Below are 19266 nucleotides of genomic sequence, written 5' to 3' on the forward strand. Positions count from 1 at the left end.
ACTGAACTTGTAAATTCCTCACCCAGTGTAAATATTATGTTGTCTTGAAAAATATGTAGAGCCGAATTAAAGGGGGAGGAATGTAGTAATTATGGTTTTATTTAGTGTACAATGTACCTTTAAGAATAATACTTGTTAAGGAAAATCACATGACCTGTAGTAACCAATCGGAGAGTAGTGCAGGCAGTGCAGAGATGGTGTTGAAGTTGAAAGCACACGTATAGTTGCTGCTGAGTATATTGTAAATAAACTTAATGGGCAGGATTTTCCCGTCGGCGAGCGGGCCCCAACCCCGCTCGCTGATGCGTAAAATGACATGTGATGACGTCGGGCGGAACTCCCGATGTCACCGCGCCCCATTTAAATTTTCAGGTAGGCGGGGGCGCAGCAAAATCAGTTGTGCGCCTGCCAACCTGTCAATGGCCAATTGAGGCCATTGACAAGAGTCATTGAACTAATTAATGGACCTGCCCGTCCATTAAGATTGGCGGGCAGGCCAGGAGCCCTGGTGGGCATTAGAAAAAGCATGAAATCTCATCCACGGGCGGGATGAGGTTTCATGTAGGTTTTAAAAAATTTAATCAAAGTTTTTTAAAAAGCTATGGACATGTCCCAACTCGTGACAGTGTCACATGAGGGTCATGTCAGGGATTTTTTTTTTCTCTGTTTTTAATCTTTTTTTATTGTAGAGCCGATCACCCTGAGGCAGCACTTAGCCTCAGGGAGATGAGTGCGCTCTTTTGTGCACATGTGCGAAAGAGCGCACTCTCGGGTTTAGGGATTCTCCACGCCCACACAGGGAGTGCTTAGCTGGGCAAGCCTTAATTGGCCTGCCCATGTAAAATGGCGGCGTGCCCCCAATTGGGGGCGTCGATCGGAGGCGCGCCTCTTGCGCGCCCGCACTCCAACTTCCTCCCCTCTGACGGGGGGAAAATCCTGCCCAATGTTTCCACCCAAGAAGTGCCTGCAGATCAATGCTATCATTAATAGTACAACTTGGCCACCCTACAACAGTGAGGCACTTTGGGATGCTTTACTGTATTAAAAATGCTATATTAATGCAATTTCTGCTATAAGTTAGGAATTCTTTGGGATGCTTTCTGTTTCTGGTTTTGCAATCTGATCGTGTGATTATCTATGACCAATAATAAGAATGGTTAACAGGGACCAACAAGGAAACAAAAAGAGTAGATTTTGACTGTGTGTTATGGTGTGAAATGGGTGGTAGGGAACCAAAAGTCCCTTTCACAACTTTTATTTCCTTTGGCTTTCGTGGAAACAAAAAAAAAAAAAAAAAAAAAAATTTAATCGAAGCAACAAATATATTGTTTAAATGTTGCTTCTTCTCTGAGGGTTGTTTACCCTCTAATCTGGACAGATATTCCTCCAGGTCACTTCCACCCCATTTCCTTTTCTAAGAAACCTCTGAGGCCAAAAATTAACTGGGGATGGCCTCTACCTAAATTAATATCAGCACTGTCATGGAAATGTGTACAACAGGAAGCAAATGACAACACATACTTTGCCTCTCACTTTACTTAGTACAATCCCAGCATTTAAACTGAGGTTGTCAACTGGCTGTCAGTTGGTAGCCCTGTCGCCTCTGAGTCAGGAGGTTGTGAATTCAAGTCCAGTCCGAGACTTGAGGACAAAAAACAAGGTTGACATTTCAGTGCAGTACTGAGAGGGCACTGCATTGTTGGGGGTACCAGGTTTGGGTGAATCATTAACGAGGCCATATCTGCCCTCTGAGGTGGATGCAAAGATCCCACAGCACTATTTTGAAGAAGAACAGGGGAGACTTGGGAGCAGTGTGTTGGCTAATATTTATCCCTCAATCAACATCACAAAACACACATTACCTGGTCATTATAACATTGGGTGCAAATTAGCTGCTCCGTTACAACAATGATAACACTTCAAAAGTACTTAATTGGCTGTAAAGCACTTTGGAATATCCTGTGGTTGTGAAAGGTGTGAAATAAAAGTAAGTTTTTTTTATTTTTATTGCACTTACTAGACCACATTCCAGTTCTAAGATCGGTGGAGATTTTTTTTTTAACTCATTCATGGGACGTGGATGTTGCTGGCTGGGCCAGCATTTGTTGCTAATCCCTAATTGTCCTTGTTCAGAGGGCAATTAAGAGTCAACCACATTGCTGTGGGTCTGGAGTCACATGTACGCCAGACCAGGTAAGGACAGCAGATTTCCTTCCCTAAAGGACATTAGTGAACCAGATGGGTTTTTACAACAATCGGCAATGGTTTCATGGACATCATTAGACTTTTAATTCCATATTTTTATTGAATTCACATTCCACCATCTGCCATGGCTGGATTCAAACCCAGGTCCCCAGAACAGGGAGATTATAGGGAGTTAGCGTGAGCAGTACAGATGGTTGTAAGACACTCACCTCTCGCAATGCTGTGTAACCTGTCAGTGCCCTACACACCTAACAATTGGGGCTAATAATAATATTTGCATATTTTTGGAGATTCCACTTGTTTCATCAGCCTGAATTGTTTTCTTACAGAAGTGCCCAATCCTTGCACGTTAGAATGCCTCATGTGACCATGCATATAACTTTTAAGATCCTAAAGTAAGATGATAGGAATGTTTCTGGAAATCTGAAATTGTTGAATGCAAACGAGTGAAAGTGAAAAAAAATAATTATAATGTTCTTTTCTTTCTTGCAAAGGCACCTCTGAAAGCTTCAACAGCTGCCCCTGTATCTGTGGGTAAAAGTGATGCTAAGGTAAGTGAAAAAATAAGAGTGAAATGTGCAATGTATGGTGATGAACTGTCGCCTTGAACCACAGTAGCCCATGTGATGTACTTACACTCATGGTGCTGTTAGGGAGGGTGTTCCAGGATTTTGACCCAGCGACAGTGAATATATTCAAGTCACGCGATATATTTCAAGTCAGGATGGTGTGTGGCTTGGAGGGGAACTTGCAGGTGGTGGTGTTCCCATGCATCTGCTTGTCCTTCTAGATGGTAGAGATCATGGGTTTGTAAGGTGCTGTTGAAGGAGCCTTGGTGAGTTGCTGCAGTGCATCATGTGGATCGTACACACTGCTGCCATGGTGCGTGTCGGTGCTGGAGGTAGTGGACGTTGAAGATCGTGGATGGGGTGTCAATCAAGCGGGCTGCTTTGTTTTGGATGGTATTGAAATTCTTGAGTGTTGTTGGAGATGCACTCATCCAGGCAAGTGGAGAGTATTCCATCACACTTCTGACTTGTGTCCTGTCGATGGTGGACAGGCATTGGAGAGTCAGAAGGCGAGTTAATCTGTAGAATTCCTAGCCTCTGATCTGCCGTTGTAGCCACTGTATTTATGTGGCTGGCCCAATTCAGTTTCTGGTCAATTGTATCCCCCAGGATGTTGATAAGGGTGGATTCAGTGATGATAATGCCATAGAATGTCATGGGGAGATGGTTAAATTCTCTCTTGTTGGAGATGCTCATTGCCTGGCATTTCTGTGGCACGAATGCTACTTGCCACTTGTCAGCCCATGCCTGAATATTGTCCAGATCTTGCTACATTTGGACATGGACTGCTTCAGTACCTGAAGAGTCATGAACGGTGCTGAACATTGTGCACTCATCATTGAACATCCCCACTTCTGACCTTATGTTAAAGGGAAGGTCACTGATGAAGCAGCTGAAGGTTGGGGTGAGGACACTACCCTGAGGAACTGCAGCAGTGATATCCTGGGACTGAGGTGATTGACCTCCAACGACCACAACCATCTTTCTTTGTTTTATTTCTTCCTTTTCTCATATTTCTAAAATTCATCTGTAAGGATAATCCTATCTCACAGTTCCAGGAACAGATCTGATGCTGTACAATATTTCCATCCTTTTATTCCAAACGTCATCACAATCCTTCAAATTTCATCTGCACAGTACTTCCCCACATACGTACCAAACACACTAGTTCACAAAACAAATTTCAATCTTACCAATCAATGATTGTTGAAACTAAAGTCATGATTATCCTGCTTCACACACCCACTGTTGAGGCTCCTCTTCAGGACAAGGAAGAATTAACATTGCGGGTTAAGTGTGGGCAGCATTTGCTTGGGTTGTTTTCAGTAATAATTTTCCTCACTGGCAGAATATGTTTCCGCTGAGCTTTGACATAAATTTATAAAATATCTTTTATTTTTAAAGGATGAAGATCCATTTGACCTACTTGCAGGAACACTTCCATCAGAGGCACCGGACAATTCAGCTCCAAAATACACTGGTCCTGCAGTGAAGGTACAAATTAAAATCATCTTCTGAAGCTTTCAACCTTTGAATAAGATTCCTGTTACTACATCATATGTTTGTCCATTTGTTTGTGGGGCTAATATACATCTGTACGTCCAAAATTAGTCTGTTGGTAATGCGGTCCTTGCCCCAGTCCAACAACAACAACTTGCATTGATATATCACACTTAATGGAGTAAAACATCCTAAGGCATTTCACATGAGGTACTTCAATGAAATTTGACAGCAAGTCAAATAAGGAAATATTAGGACAAATGACCAACAGCTTAATTAAAGTTTAAAAACAAAAAGCTAAAAGCTACTGCGGATGCTGGAAATCCAAAACAAAAACAGAATTACCTGGAAAAACTCAGCAGGTCTGGCAGCATCGGTGGAGAAGAAAACAGTTGACGTTTCGAGTCCTCATGACCCTTCGGCAGAACTGAACTTAATTAAAGTGATAGGTTTTGTGCAGCATTTTAAAGGAGGAGACAGAGGTGGAGAGACTTAGGGGAGGGATTTCCAGAGCCGCCTCCTGTCAACTGCTCAAGTCTCTTCTACACGCAGCATTTTCAGAGCCTTGAATAATCTTATAAATGTTCATTGGACTCGCTGAACTCTAGTTATCATTTTACTGAAGCACAGTATGTGGAAATTGAATCTTAACAATTATATGAATACTATCATTGAGTAGTTTTATTCCTCAAATTTTCAGGAATCAGATGTTACTAAGAAGAAGGCTGAACGAGTGGGAGAAACTGAAGGATCTATACCGCCTGATTACAGATTTAAAGAGCAGCCTGACACTAAGGTTTGGTCCAACAATTGATTTGAGCCAAGTCAAAAATTGTTTAATAATCTTTGTATTTTCAAACTAGATCCATTGATAGAACTTCAAGAAAAATTTGTACAATTACCCAACGTAATAAAACAGCTTTTTTGTCGCATTGGTAGAAATGATCCATATCGCAGGTTGTAATAAACCTGACAGTAAATTACAGAACAGAAATTGCTGAATAATTAAAACTGAAATAAGTGCACCTTCCAAAATTAGTTCTGCTACACATGAACTAAATTTGTTTGGAGTTGGACTTATTGATCAAATGAGTTTTTACACTGGCATCACAGATCTCGAATACTGAAGTATATGTGTGCTGCTGCTTTCAATTCTAAGTATTTATGATGCCCAAAGAAGAATCTTATGAGGTTTGTTTCTTGTCACAGGATAAAGGTAAAGTGGCCTCTTCCTCCACTGGTCCAGGAGCAAAACCAAAAGGAACAGAGAAGGTAGAGCTGAAATATTTTTTTCTTCTTGGAGGAGCGTTTGGTTCCCTGCAGTAAAACTGTTCTGGGCACTGTTCTGTAAATTGGTGCCACATATCCCCTAATTATATCAGAGGCAGCGGTAGAAGTTTATTAAAGGATGCCACTTCACTTAGTGTTAGGCTTAACATTAGCAGTGAAACCCCAGTTTGCCGAAGATTGCAGTACCCCAGGGTCATGCATTCTAAGGTTTGCAGAAAATTGTTGAGTGTGTGTGGTTTCCTATTAGTGTTAGGGAAGAGGATGAGCGACACATAAATCTACTTCTAACATTAGGGCTGTCAAAAATGAAATGGCTCATGAAACCTCGTACCCATCACCTTGCCTACCAACCGCCACAACTGAGTCCCAGAGCATTTTCTTTGTGTTCATTACTTTTTCATTTGGACAAGTAAAGGAAAATATTAATGGGTTAATATAGTTTCTATAAGTTCAAGCTTTCCGGATCTTGTGAGTTTAATAGTTAAACTGCATTCCATTTATAGAAATTGGCACCTCGTTATTTCTCTTACATATGTACTATGGTACTGACTATAGTTCTTACTATATATTTGCTTATTGGTTCTCTGTGGTTCTAACTAACCAGAAGGATGGAACTGTGAGGGACTATTCACCACACTCTCTTGCATGTTCCAGAAATGGGACTGACAGAGGTCACCTCCCCATCCATTCAATGGGTAACCTAAAGGGCAGGAAAGGGAAATTGTGGCATTGAGGGCATTTGTTGCTTATGTGGTTATTTGTAGTTTGTGTTTCACTGTTGATGATTTGAGGCCTTCATACCTGTATTCCTGAAATACCTTTGAAATGGTCTAACTATATTTATTGTATTGTTATCACAGAGTATGACAGAAGATGATGTCCTGGAGTCTCTGTCAGCAGACTTTGTCCATAGTCCTCCAGCTCCAATTTCAAAATGCTCAGCACCAACTTCTCACTCTGCAGTTCCGCTGTGCATGCAGAAGGAGGTATGGCACTAATCCTAAACTGTTAGACTGCAGGTAGAGTAGGTTGGGAATTCTTCAGTCCACCTCCTCTTTCGGGATTTTGTTGCTGGCAACGACATCTAGAGACTGGTATTGTACAAAGCCCTAAGCTACCTAAAGTAACTACAATGCTAACCTCAATCATTTAGCTATAAAGATGCAATTTTTTGTTTAGTAGAAGCAACAAAATGTATTTTTATTAGTTTTGCTTCTTTCCTGTGGATTTTTTGCCCTCAAATCAGGACACATTTCCTCAGATCGCATACAACCCATTTTATTGCCAGACCACTCTAATAGATGCCTGGATTCTAAGAGAAGCATATATATTGAGGCTTGGCTGAGAGTCCAGGCAGCCATTAAGTTTGTTGAAACAGCTGATCCCCAGAGGAAACATTGTTTTATTGACAGCTCAGGCTCCCTGATCTTTGCAGTTGATTTCACGATGTTTGTTTATAAGAGTTAAATGGTTTCAAGGGTTGTGGTTTTTGTTATTGATACTTTAAAGGGCCTGAATGATTGACACTTCTATTAGCTTGTAGTGCAGGCACTTTTTTCAACATAGGAGAAAGTTGTGAATTAATTACTTTTTTTCAAACCATCTTTTTATACGATCCACTATACACTATAGGGCTTATTGGTCCTAGAAAGTATACAGTGGGTCAATGGGCATGGAAATGCCATAGCTTCGCATCAGAGTGGGTGGAAGGTCAAAACTTGGAATGGGGGGGGATAAAGGGCCATTGGGGTGAGTGGGGGGCAATGGGGTGGAATGGGTGAGGCATGGGGAATGTTTGGAGGGTAAGGTGTGGATGGCCTTTGTGTTTTATTTTAATTGGGACAAAGTCCCACGGCACTGAGGTTGGTCTTCTAAACATCTCACTTTGGCTCCTAGCAGCCCATGGCCAAGATTTTTCCTATGGTGGGTGGGGACGGGTGTGGAGCTGATTGCCGCCCGCAATCGGCTTTGCGCCGCCATTTTATGTAGGCGGGCCAATTAAGGCCCACCCAGTGTGATACATGGCCGGTAGCGCTGAGCGCCATCTGTGCAGGCGGTGGGAGGAGGGAGAGTCGGGGCCTGCACTCTTTCGCGCATGCGTGTGAAAGAGTGCAGCAATCTCCCTGAGGCATGGAGCTGCCTCACGGAGATTGAATGTATGTTAAAATAAATAAAGAATTGATTTAAATAAAGAATTGATTTAAAAATGTATGTAAACGTGCCCCCTCATGTGACTGTGTCGCATGAATGGGGACATGTTTTTATATTTATGAAAATTAATTAATTAATTTAATAAACACTTAGGAAACCTCATCCCGCTCGTGGATGAAGTTTCCTGAAAAACGCGAAGGCCGCTTGGGCTTTCTGCCTGCCCTACAACCTTAAGGTTGGACGAGCAGTGTTCTCAAGTGGTTCCATTGATTTCTTAATTGCCTTAATAGGCCATTTACATTTCGGTGGGCGCGCAGCCAACTCCGGCATGCTCCCGCCAAATTAAATATCGCAAAGGTGCGCGATGACATCGGGATGCACGTCCAACATAATCGTGCATCATTTTACGCATCGGCGTGTTGGGTCCGCCCCCACACGCCGACCGGAAAATTCTGTCCCATGTTGCTGCCCCTGACCTTTTTCCCGGATTGGCTGGCCCTCATTTCTCCTCTGCCCCCTAGCAATGAAGATCCTGCCTTTGTGTGCACTTTCTCCCAAGGTGGGCGGGCTGATCTTGGAATTTTCTGGACTCCAGCTACCCATCTTAAGGATGAAAATCCAGGATAATGTCTTTAGTTTATACTTGAGAGAACACCTAGCACTCATTCAGTCTCAAGTTATATGAAATGACTATTGTCTTGCTAACATCTGTATGGGACAATGATGATCCTACAGAAATACAAAACAAAATAAATGACGTATAGATTCACAGCTCTTCATTTGAATATACTGAAGTCATTTTGCAGCTGAGTCATGTGTGAGTTGGTAATAAGATTGGGACTAGAAATGGAATAGTAATTCAAAATGTCAAATTTCAGCTTCCAGATGTCCCAGAATGTATACAATGTCTTGCAAGTGTTCAATAATTTCATTACTACTGTCACTAGTATATTTCCCGCAATAATGAGAGCTCACATTTTCTCTGTCCATATGAAGAAGCCAACATCAAAGTCTGGGGTAGTGGGACAATTGTGGGGTTTGCAGTTTTTGGGAAAAAAAATCAGGTCAGCAAAATATCTTAAAGCAAATATTCAGTACAATGAGAATAGAAAACTATTCTGTCTTTGTAGGTTGTACTCTGTTTTCAACAGAAAACTTCAGCATTATGTACTTGTAGAACAATAAAGATTGCTGCCCATTTTAATCTGAATACTTCAGCAAATCCCCCTTCCCTTCAGATTAGTCAGGTGATCACCATCTTCCATTTAACAAAGGTCTTAATATTTATTGATTGAGTGCTGGATCGCGGATTTAAATTTACAAATGATATAATACCACTTTTAAGGTCTTACAAAAGTAGTGGTAGAAGTTGTTCTGGAAGATTGATGTAGTCAAACATGAGTAAGTGAAACTAAGATGATAGTTGAAATTTTAATTTGTTTCTTACAAGGCACCTCTGAAAGCTTCGACAGCTGCCTCAGTTTCTGCAGATAAAAGTGGTACCAAGGTAAGTGACAAAATAAGAGCGAAAAGTAGGGATTTATGTTTAAGGCAGACACAGACCAATGGGTTACAGTCTTATTTATGGAGGAAAGGCAAAAAATCTAAATTGACTCTCTTTATTCAGCTTTGAATCTGTAAATGAACATTTTGATCTTTGGAACCAGATCTTACCACCTTCCATATAAACCACGCCGACATAGAGGATTGTGTTGTTCATTTAGTTGTAGTCCCTCTGTGCAGTTTTCCCTCTCCCCACATCTCCCAGTGTGACTTTCTGCATTCCTACCACATTAACCTACACCCGAGTGAGTTCATAACACTGAGTGGTAAGTGGTAGTTTCTTGTCACACTTAAGGTACAGTATTGCCCTTCCCCAGTGCCTGTCTGTCCCCTTCAGCTGGAAAATCTGGATCCTGCCTGCTGTGGGAGAGATTTGTGGATGTTTTTCAGCAGCCTCCAAAGCCAGACATATTTTTCTTGGCCCTCCATCTAAATATATGGCCTGGATTTTGCAGCGTTTATGACAGCCCCCATTTTGGCTGTTGCAAGTGCCTTATCCAGCAGTGTTGGAGTCACAAATAAATGGATTAGATGTAAATGCTCTTGAAGGATGGATAAGATCTGTATAACTTTTCTGATCTGAAGTCTTTTTTTAAATCCCCTGTTCTTTAAACTTTAAAAAATAGGCTGCAACTGTCACTGAGAGCTTTAAAAAAAAAACTCTCTGATTGACAGGCCATCTGCTGCAAGTTAGAAAAAAAGTAGTATCTCATTGTGCAGTTTTATTAAAATTTTTTGTTGACCTTTCCTGAAGGGCTATTATTATGTCATTATATATGCTTGACTAAGTTTCGAAAGCTAGAATGATCTCAGCAAGGTCTTCCAAGTTCACAGTTTTATTGATGGTTTGGATTAGCTGCCTTTGTTTTAGGGTCTGAATAGAAGTTTGTTTTTATAAGAGAATAACCATGTGAGATTTAAAAGTTTTGAATGGGTTTTTATTAAGTGTGTATGGGTGAAAGCTGCATTAGATTGTTAGAATTTTTTTTTAAATTTCCACATGGCTTCTGAGGGCTGCCCATGGTGGACAGTCGGCGAGTGGCTTGGAGGTGGGATGGAGGGCATGAGAGGCCATTGGGGTGTTTGGGTCATGAGTTGGCATTGACATAGCATAACTGATGTGAAGGGCCATGGGGAGCGGGTGGGGAGCATGAGTTGGCAATGAGTTGGCATGGTGGGTATGAGGGGGTCATACATTGTGGGTAGGGTTGAGGGAGCGTAAGGGGTGAGAACTAGAGGTCCAACAGCTTCTGAAACAACTGGGCTGAAATCCCAGAGAATTGATCTGGGCTCTCTAACCAGCCCGCCTTGGCACTCGCCCACCCCCATGGCCACCTATGCTCTGCTTCCAGGAGTGGCGCCCCCAAATCCATCCTGCACTCACACTACTTGGAGTGGAAATCACGCAACTTGGGGTAGTTTTTACCAAGGTGGGTCCGGCAAGCCGGGAAATTTCCTCAACTCGAGCTACCCAACTTGGTAGAAAAAATCTGGCCCTTGCTTTCTATTCTAGATTGATTTAATTAACTGAATTTAAATTTCCCAGCTGCTATAATGGGATTTGATCTCATGGGGCAGGAATTTTCAGAAGGCCAGGTTTCTCATCTTGGTATTCGAAGATTCAGTGGGGAATGCATCCCCACCAATCACAGCAGCCCCGCAGCCATTTAACGCTCCAAGGAGTATTAATTAGCTGGAGGCAGAACTTCCACCTTTCACTCTGGCAGTCCCTCCTCAGAGATCTTCCAACCAAACTGATTGGCCAGCAGCTCTGTAGCCCCACTGGCACCAGCAGCAGTTGTTGCCAGGAGAGGAACTGAAAGCAGTCCCCAGATTCTAAGCCTCGGAGTCCTAGACCTGGTAAGTGCAGGGGGTTCAAGGCGGGGAAGGGAGATGAGGCCCAAGGGAGGTGGGGAGAGAAGATGGAGATCTTAATGGAGAGATTGTGGGGGGTGGGGCAGAACACCTGTAGGGGGCAGACTTTGGGCCATGGGGGGCACGATGAAGAAAGGGGGCCCAGGACGGAGGCACCTCCCCCTTCCCACTCGAGGCCCGCACAGGGTGACCTGTCAGGCTTCCCCCCACCCTTTCGTTTTCCTGAGACTGGGCATCAAGTGGCCAGTGATCGGTCACTTTAAGGGCATAAATTTGGGTGAGGGCAGACAAGCTGCCCTAAGCCTTGCCCACCCCCCAGCCTCCCCATTAACTTGCAGATATGTTGTGGCCAGGCGGGGATGGAGGTCGGGGGGGGCGGTGGCAGGAGGGCCACCTGAGGAATTTTACAGGCCCACCTGCCTGTGGGAGACTATAAAATTCTGCCCTTGTATCTAGATAATTAGTACAGACCTGTAGATTACTTGTCCATCTCCCAGGAGCATGTAGCTTCCCCTTAAATGTATCAATACTGGTGACATCAGCTATTCCTTGTGGTAGTAAATATACTAACCACTCTGTGGTGCAAGTGTAAGCAGCAGTTGCTTGAGTTCTTTCTTCGATAAATATCTCATGGCTGCCAGGATATGCTTCAGGTGAAATTTGTCAGAAAATGAAAACATGTCTCGCTTTTAAAGGATGAAGACCCATTTGAACTACTCGCAGGAACACTTCCATCAGAAGCACCGGACAATTCAGCTCCAAAATACACTGGACCTGTGGTGAAGGTACAAAAATAAAATTTGTCTCCTGATACTTTCCATCTTTGAATAAGTTTCCTGTTACTGCATCGTATGTTAGCATTGTGTTTCTCTGTGCCAGCGTGTTGGTAGAGCTATCTAGTTAATCCCTGCTCTTTCCCCATAACTCTGTAACCCTACTTTTTCACTTTATTCCTTAACTTCTGACATTAGAGGTGCATCTTTTTAATGCGATGTTAAACAGAGCCCCTCTCCTCGTTCAGATGAACCTAAAAGATTTCATGGCACTTTTAATCATGGGAGTTTCCTATTTTTTATATGTAAAGAAGAATATAATGAATGTATGCTCTTGGCTCTTGCAAGCACATTGAAATTATCCTTACTTTTCTTTCCATAACTCCCACCATTTCTAACTTGTTAATGGATTTTCCCTCATAAAAAGTATGAAATCTGCCAGATGCTTACGAGGCTGGTGGGAGAAAAGACGATTAATTGTTTCAAAAGGAAACTGGATGGACACTTGAGGGAAATAAACTTGCAGGCTTACACGAATAAAGCTGGGGAGTGGAATTGACTACAAAGGGTTGGCATGAACTCAATGGGCCAGATTGTGTCCTTCGGTGCCTATATGACTCTATGGCTGGATTTTTTGTGGAGGCAGTGGCACTGCCAACTGGCTGAAAAGTCAAGAGCAACCCTATCTCCACCAGTCCAGGAAAGCGTGACCAGATTTTACAGTCATCAGGCTGCTAACTGCCTGAGGTCATGGCTCCTGCTCCTATGTAGGAGGATGTCCCGCCTCGAAGATCTGCCAGCCAACCAGAAGGCTAGCAGCTCTCCAGTCCCAACAGCACCAGAAGGAGTGGTGGCCATTGCTGGGACTGCAGTCACTCCCTGATAAGTGGCAGAGGCTGGATAACCGTACAAGCAGGGCCGCTTCGCTGGGCCAGTCAGACAGTGTGGGCGGCAAACAGGAGGCTGAGTGTGGGGACAAGTAGGAGTGGTCCTTGCTGCTGGGGAGGGCCTCCACTGGCCACAGGGTGCCCGAACATGAGGGCACCCCACCACTGAGCTTGCAGCCAGGTCACCAGGGTTTACCTGGCAGCCTTGCCATATGAAGTGGCACACCTGGCAGTTGGCCAGGCAGGCTGCCTGACACCTACCCAGGCTATGGTAAAATCCCAGTGATGGCAGATAAACAATAGGCACAGTGATCCCTGTATTGCCACTCAATTTCCACTCCACCTACCCAACTTGCCAGCCTGCTCCTGGATGGGGGAAGAGTTGGAGCGGGTGGCACTTAAATTCAGGCCATAGGCTGGAATTTTTCATTTCGGCGGACGGGCGCTATCGGCACGCTTGGGATTGACGGGGAAACGGACCACTGACCACGATCGGCCCCCAACAGCGATTTCATGCCAGTTGGTCAATTAACAGCCAGCCAGTGTGAAACGCGTGCTGAAAAGCTCAGCATTGCCGGGGTGGGGGGGTTGGGAAGAGGGCCAGCAATGTCATCAATGCGGGTGCGGACCAACGCTGACAGAAAGCTCCATGAAGGCAGAGGGCTACCTCAGGCAGCTGAAGACCTGAAAAAGCAAAAATGAAGGTTTCAAAAGCAGAAAAAAAAGCGTCTGTGTATCTTAATCAATCACCTGAAAATTTAGCTAATGAAAATGCTGTCCACAGAAATTTATTTGTATTTCATTTCATCACAGAAATCTCATCCCGCCCGTGGATGAGGTTTGATGAAAAATGCAAAGGCCACCTGGCCAATTCACCCATCCACCAACCGTAAGGTTGGGCGGGCAATGTAAAATTGGAGTCAATTGTGCTGTTAATGGGCTTAATTGCCCTCTTAATTGTCAGTAGGCGCGCTTCCGACTTTTGCACCTGCCCGCCAAATGAAATATCAGGCGAGCGCGGGATGACAGAGGGATGCTCACCCCGACATCATCTCACGCTATTTTACACCCAATCAGGTCAGGTGCGCACCCGCCCGCGAGGCGTAAAATTCAGCCCAATTTCTTTGTGGCTAGTTGGGATGATTGGGCCGTCATGATTGGTGATATCTGTTTTTAGTGTTTATTCAGCATATTTCTAAGGGGACTCTGCTTTGGTGGTTCTGTAATCTTTTTTCAAATAAGAGTGCCCCTGGATTGACCAGTTGTGGATTGATCAGCAATGCAAAGAACCAGGAGCAGACCTGGCAATCTGTGCTGGACCAGATTGTGCACCCATGCTACTAAGAAACCTCAATGATCAGAGCATTTCCCCCCTGCGTGCTTTTCGTGAATTTAATATTTCACAGACCAGCCTGTGGTGAATATTTGGCAGAAACTTATTTTGCTGGTGGAATTCTCCTCATTAGATAATGAAATCCTTGGCATAAAAATAAGTATCTTTGAGTCTACACTGCTGTGAAGCCTCACGTGCGGGCCGCACATATTAGAAATGAAGGCGTGCACTATCTACAGTCTTTAACTGAACCAATTCTTGTGGCAGCTCCTTGTGACTCAGGCTAATGACTGAGCACTCCTTCCCACATTCATAGGGTCATAAAGGTCTACAGCACAGATAAAGGCCCTTCGGCCCATCGAGTCTGTGCCGGTCAAACAAGTACCTAACTATTCTAATCCCATTTTCCAGCACTAGGCCCATAGCCTTGAATGCCATGGCATCGCAATTGCACATCCAAATGCTACTTAAATGTTATGAGGGTTTCTGCCTCTACCACCCTTTCAAGCAGCGAGTTCCAGACTCCCACCATCCTCTGGGTGAAAAAATTCTTCCTCATATCCCCTCTAAACTTTTACCTTAAATTTATGCCCCCTGGTTATTGATCCCTCCTCCAAGGGGAAAAGTTCCTTCCTGTCTACCCCCTCATAATCTTATACACCTCAATCATGTCCCCCCTCAATCTCCCCTGCTCCAAGGAAAATAACCCCAGTCTATTCAATCTCTCCTCATAACTAAATCAGTGTTACAATGTCCATGGGAGAACTGTAAGCCAAATTTACTAAATGAACCCCAAATGAAGAAATTACCAAGAAGATTTCACTTCTTGTAACTTTTACTTGTCAGGAAGATGTAATAATTTTCATAATGTTATTGAAATTTATTGTAAAGTACAGTAATAGTGGGGTCTGTATCTATGTGTGTGTGTGTGACTTGATTGAATTAAAGGCAGCTGGTTTGAAGGCTTTAATGGAACAGAAGATAAGCTAGGTTTGAAATGTTAAGTAGGTAAACATAGCTGTAAAGGGAACATTTGCATTTTTAAATAAACCAGATTATATTGATTTCAAGGGAGGGGTGAAATTTTTCACCTACCCAGGAGAAGTTAAGAAAAAGTGGGCTGAATTTTGCCATTGGCGAGCAAGGGGGCAGGGCCCGCTCGCCGGCACGGAAAATGACGCGGGATGACATCGGGCGGAACCCCCCGACGTCATCCCGTCCCATTTAAATTTTCAGGAAGGTGGGGGCATAGCTAAATCAGCTGTGTGCCCGCCGACCTGTCAATGGCCAATTGAGGCCATTGACAGGATCATTAAAACAATTAAAGGACCTGCCCGTCCAACCTTAAGGTTGACGGGCAGGCCAGGAGCCCCGGCGGGGAATAGAAAAAACATGAAACCTCATCCACTAGCGGGATGAGGTTTCATGTAGGGTTTAAAGAAGTGTAATAAAGTTTTTGTGAAATTTATTAACATGTCCCATCTTGTGTGACATTGTCACATGAGGGGGTCATGTTAAGGATTTTTTTTTCTATTTTTAATGTTTGTACAACTTTCAGCGATCTCCCTGAAGCTGTACTTAGCCTCAGGGAGATGAGCGCTCTTTTGTGTGCATGCGCAAAAGAGCGCACTCTTGCATTTGGGGAATCCACCTCCCCCCCCCCCCACACCACTTCCTGCCGGACGTCACGCTGGGTGGGCCTTAATTGGCCCGCCCACTTAAAATGGCAGCGGGGCCCGCTTCTCCAGGGGGGATCGGCTCCCCACCCGCCGGAGATTGGGTCTGGCTCGCCCGTCCGGTAGGCAGAAAATTCTGTCCAGTGTGATCATTTTTCCCAAAGATTACTGGTAAAATTGGTACTTTGATGGATTTTATTATTAGAGAGGTAAAGTCCAAAGACATAGTGAAACAATGGGAATTTGCATTCAAAGGGGGAAATATGTATAAAGGAGTGAAGGTTGTGCCCAAGGGCAGGCATTCTAAGATCTAAAACAGGTGTGAAAAAGCCTCCAGCATCTGTGCCTCAAGCTGCAGTCTACAAAGAACTGCAGTTAAGAAAACTCACTTTGAATTGGATTGTTCAGGGTATCGTGTTTCTTTGCCTGGGTCTTTTAAAATCTATGTGTCTTACTGTTGTCTTAACGAAACTGTAGCTGGGAGTTAGATTAAGTAGGGAATTTAGAAGTTATCACAGTAGTAATTTATAGATCTATGTGTGTACTTATAATCATTTCTTCTATTAATAAAGGTTTAATTTAGTTTTGTAAGAAATCTATAAGACTCGGTGGTCTTATTACTACTGAATTCAAGGCACTCATCTCGAAATTTATACAAATTGCAAAGCAGTTGTGTCAGTTGTTTCAAGTTTCCCTTTTGGATTTGAGCAGCTCAGCGTTTACCATCAGCTGTGCCACAACATACTTTAACACAAATCTGATCCAATGCAAATGAAACATGAATTAACAGGCAAATGATACTTCAAATAAGAGGAAAATTTCACCTTAAATAATTGATACAATAAAGATATGTCTTCCACCAGCGCGTGCATTACTCCCCACAGACGTGTGGCATGATGTGCAGATCCAAAGTTGGCCCCTGGTACATAGGATCTCTCATTTTTCCACCCAACCAATTTGCCTCTCGAGTTGCATTTACCAACAGCTGTATTCTATCTGAGGTCCCCAAAGATGGTGATCACTCAAATGGCACACCACTGCAGAACCTGCTTAGCTAAGTTCACAACAGTCTTGATGGCACGGATTCCCCAGAGACTCCTTTATCCAACTCTTATAAACCCCATTAACCAGTCTGCTCAGTTCTGGCAGAACTGAAACAGCAGCAATAAAATTTTCCAATTTGCAATATCTGCTCTAACCCTGTCTTCAGCTTTCTGTTTTATTTAACTATATTACATATAGCACCTTGTAAATGTGCCTTCCCTGTTCTCCCCTCCACTTCAGCTCTTCTTTGTCAAATTCCTCTCTGCTTGGTGGCACTTCCAGGTCAAGGGTTGCCTGGTTACATGGACCGTTATTTCTTATTATTTAAGAAAATTACAATTAATCTCTTTACAATTGATGCAAACTCTTAAAAGTCCTTTTCAAACATTCTTAAAATTGAAGACAGATTCCAAAGACATTTTAAATAAATTACAAGTTTTCCTTACTGTATTACTTCCAGGTCAAATATCGTAACAATTGACCCAACTGAGCACAATGCCTCAAACTGATGCATTAGATTTTTTTTGTGTGAGCTTGGATTTAATAGCAATGGATGGCATGGAGTATATTCCAGCTCTTCTTCATCACCGTTGATGTCAACTGCTATAGGCTTTTACAGGGAGTTTGTCCAGAGTCTTCAATAGTTTCCTAAATGTTGACTCAATTCAACCAACTCTATTATTTTACAGAAGCATGGAGTATGGATACTGAAACTTAATATTTAAATTTTATTTCTTATTTATTCAGGAATCAGATGTTACTAAGAAAAAGGCTGAACGAGTGGGAGAAACTGAAGGATCTATACCGCCTGATTACAGATTTAAAGATCAACCTGATCCTAAGGTTTGGTCCAACAATTGATTTGAGCCAAGTCAATAATTGTTTCAATAATTTTGTATTTTCAAAATATGTCTATGTACGGAACATCTAGACAAATGGCTACGGTTATGTTTCAAAAATCACTTACGTAATTTTGTTGCAATAGTAGAACTGATGCTGATATCATGCATCACAAAGAATTTGACAGAGATTAACAAAATAGAAACTGCTGAATAAGTAAGATTGAAATCAATGCATAACAGTCCTCTCAATTGATTAATCCTACTACATAATAACTAAATGTCTTTGCAATTCAACTTATTGATCAAATGAGGTTCACACTGACATCATGTATCAAACTGCTCTATAATTATGTTGCTGCTTAATTCTGTTATTCCTCAAAAGATCCTGATGAAGTCTGTTTGTTGTAACAGGATAAAGGTAAAGTGGCCTCTTCCTCCACTGGTCCAGGTGCAAAACCAAAGGCGACAGAGAAGGTAAAACTCCATTTTATTTTGTTCTTGTGAAAGGATTTTATTATCTACAACATAACTCTTCAAGACGCCATTCCATAAGAGAGTGATATTTATGCAACTATTCCGATAAAGCTGGTGGTTGAAGTTTTTATAAAGCATACTACATAATGACAGGGCTGGGATCAGCAGTGATGCTCCAGTTGTTGCCGAGGATTGGGAGACCCCACATTCACAGAAACAAAAATGATGAGTGTCGCGGCCTCCTTCACTGTGCTGAGTAAAAGGGTAAGAGAAATATAAAAGTACTTGGAACATGAAGAATGACAAAGATGAGAAAATTAAATTTGGCTTATCATAAACTCATTCCCCTAATGTTGCCTACCACCAGAACATTTTCTTTGTGTTCCTTAAACTGTCAGAATGAAAAAAGATTTGAAAATAGTATGTTATAGTTTTTCACAAGTGTTAGATTCCAGACCTTGTAAGTTTAATGATTAAGCTTAGTTCTATTTGGAGGAAATGACATCTCGTTATTTAACTTTCGTACAGAGATGCTCATGTGCTGGCTATTAATCTTACCGGATATTTGCACGTTGGAACTCACTGCTTTTACTTGTGATTCCCAATGTCAGCGGTGAAGTTTTGTGGAAACATCAAGTTCAGGTCTAACTGAACCCTGCAGAAGATAGAACTGCGAGAGAGACATATGAACATACAAATATATGAATTAGGAGCAGGAGTGGCCATTCGGCCCCTTGAGCCTCCTTTGCTATTCAGTAAGACCATCTGATGGTGGGCTCAACTCCATGTTCCGCCTGCCCCCAATAACCCTAGATTCTTGACTAACAAGGGAGTCAATCTGCCTGTGCCTTGAAAATATTTATTGATGCTGCCTCAACTGCTTTCTGGAGAAACGAGTTCCAAAGATTCACGATCCTCTGAGAGAAAAAATTTCTTCTCATCACATCTTAATTGGGAGACCCCTTATTTTTAAACTGGGTCTTAGTCCTGGTCTGACAACCACCTTGTCAAGTCCCCTCAGGATCTATGTTTCAATAGGTTCACCTCTCATTCTTCTAAACTCCAATGGATAGAGGCCCAGCCT

At 42.8% G+C, this 19266-nt stretch overlaps 1 protein-coding gene across 8 annotated transcripts in view; it reads left to right on the forward strand.

The window, feature by feature from the left end:
• cast (calpastatin) overlaps positions 1-19266 on the forward strand; it is a 247581-nt gene that overhangs the window by 188570 nt on the left and 39745 nt on the right. For 6 of the 8 annotated variants that reach the window (XM_078565537.1, XM_078565567.1, XM_078565589.1 and 3 more), the window contains 9 exons: positions 2700-2756; positions 4179-4268; positions 4975-5070; positions 5484-5546; positions 6425-6550; positions 9166-9222; positions 11849-11938; positions 17614-17709; positions 18120-18182. In XM_078565537.1, the coding sequence (XP_078421663.1) occupies positions 2700-2756; positions 4179-4268; positions 4975-5070; positions 5484-5546; positions 6425-6550; positions 9166-9222; positions 11849-11938; positions 17614-17709; positions 18120-18182 (738 nt within the window). The remainder of the gene's footprint in view (positions 1-2699; positions 2757-4178; positions 4269-4974; positions 5071-5483; positions 5547-6424; positions 6551-9165; positions 9223-11848; positions 11939-17613; positions 17710-18119; positions 18183-19266) is intronic. The other 2 variants (XM_078565609.1, XM_078565600.1) reach the window with 2 other exon arrangements.

This window comes from Cetorhinus maximus, chromosome 2 (assembly GCF_964194155.1).
Source record: "Cetorhinus maximus chromosome 2, sCetMax3.hap1.1, whole genome shotgun sequence".
NCBI classification, from domain to species: Eukaryota; Metazoa; Chordata; class Chondrichthyes; order Lamniformes; family Cetorhinidae; genus Cetorhinus; species Cetorhinus maximus.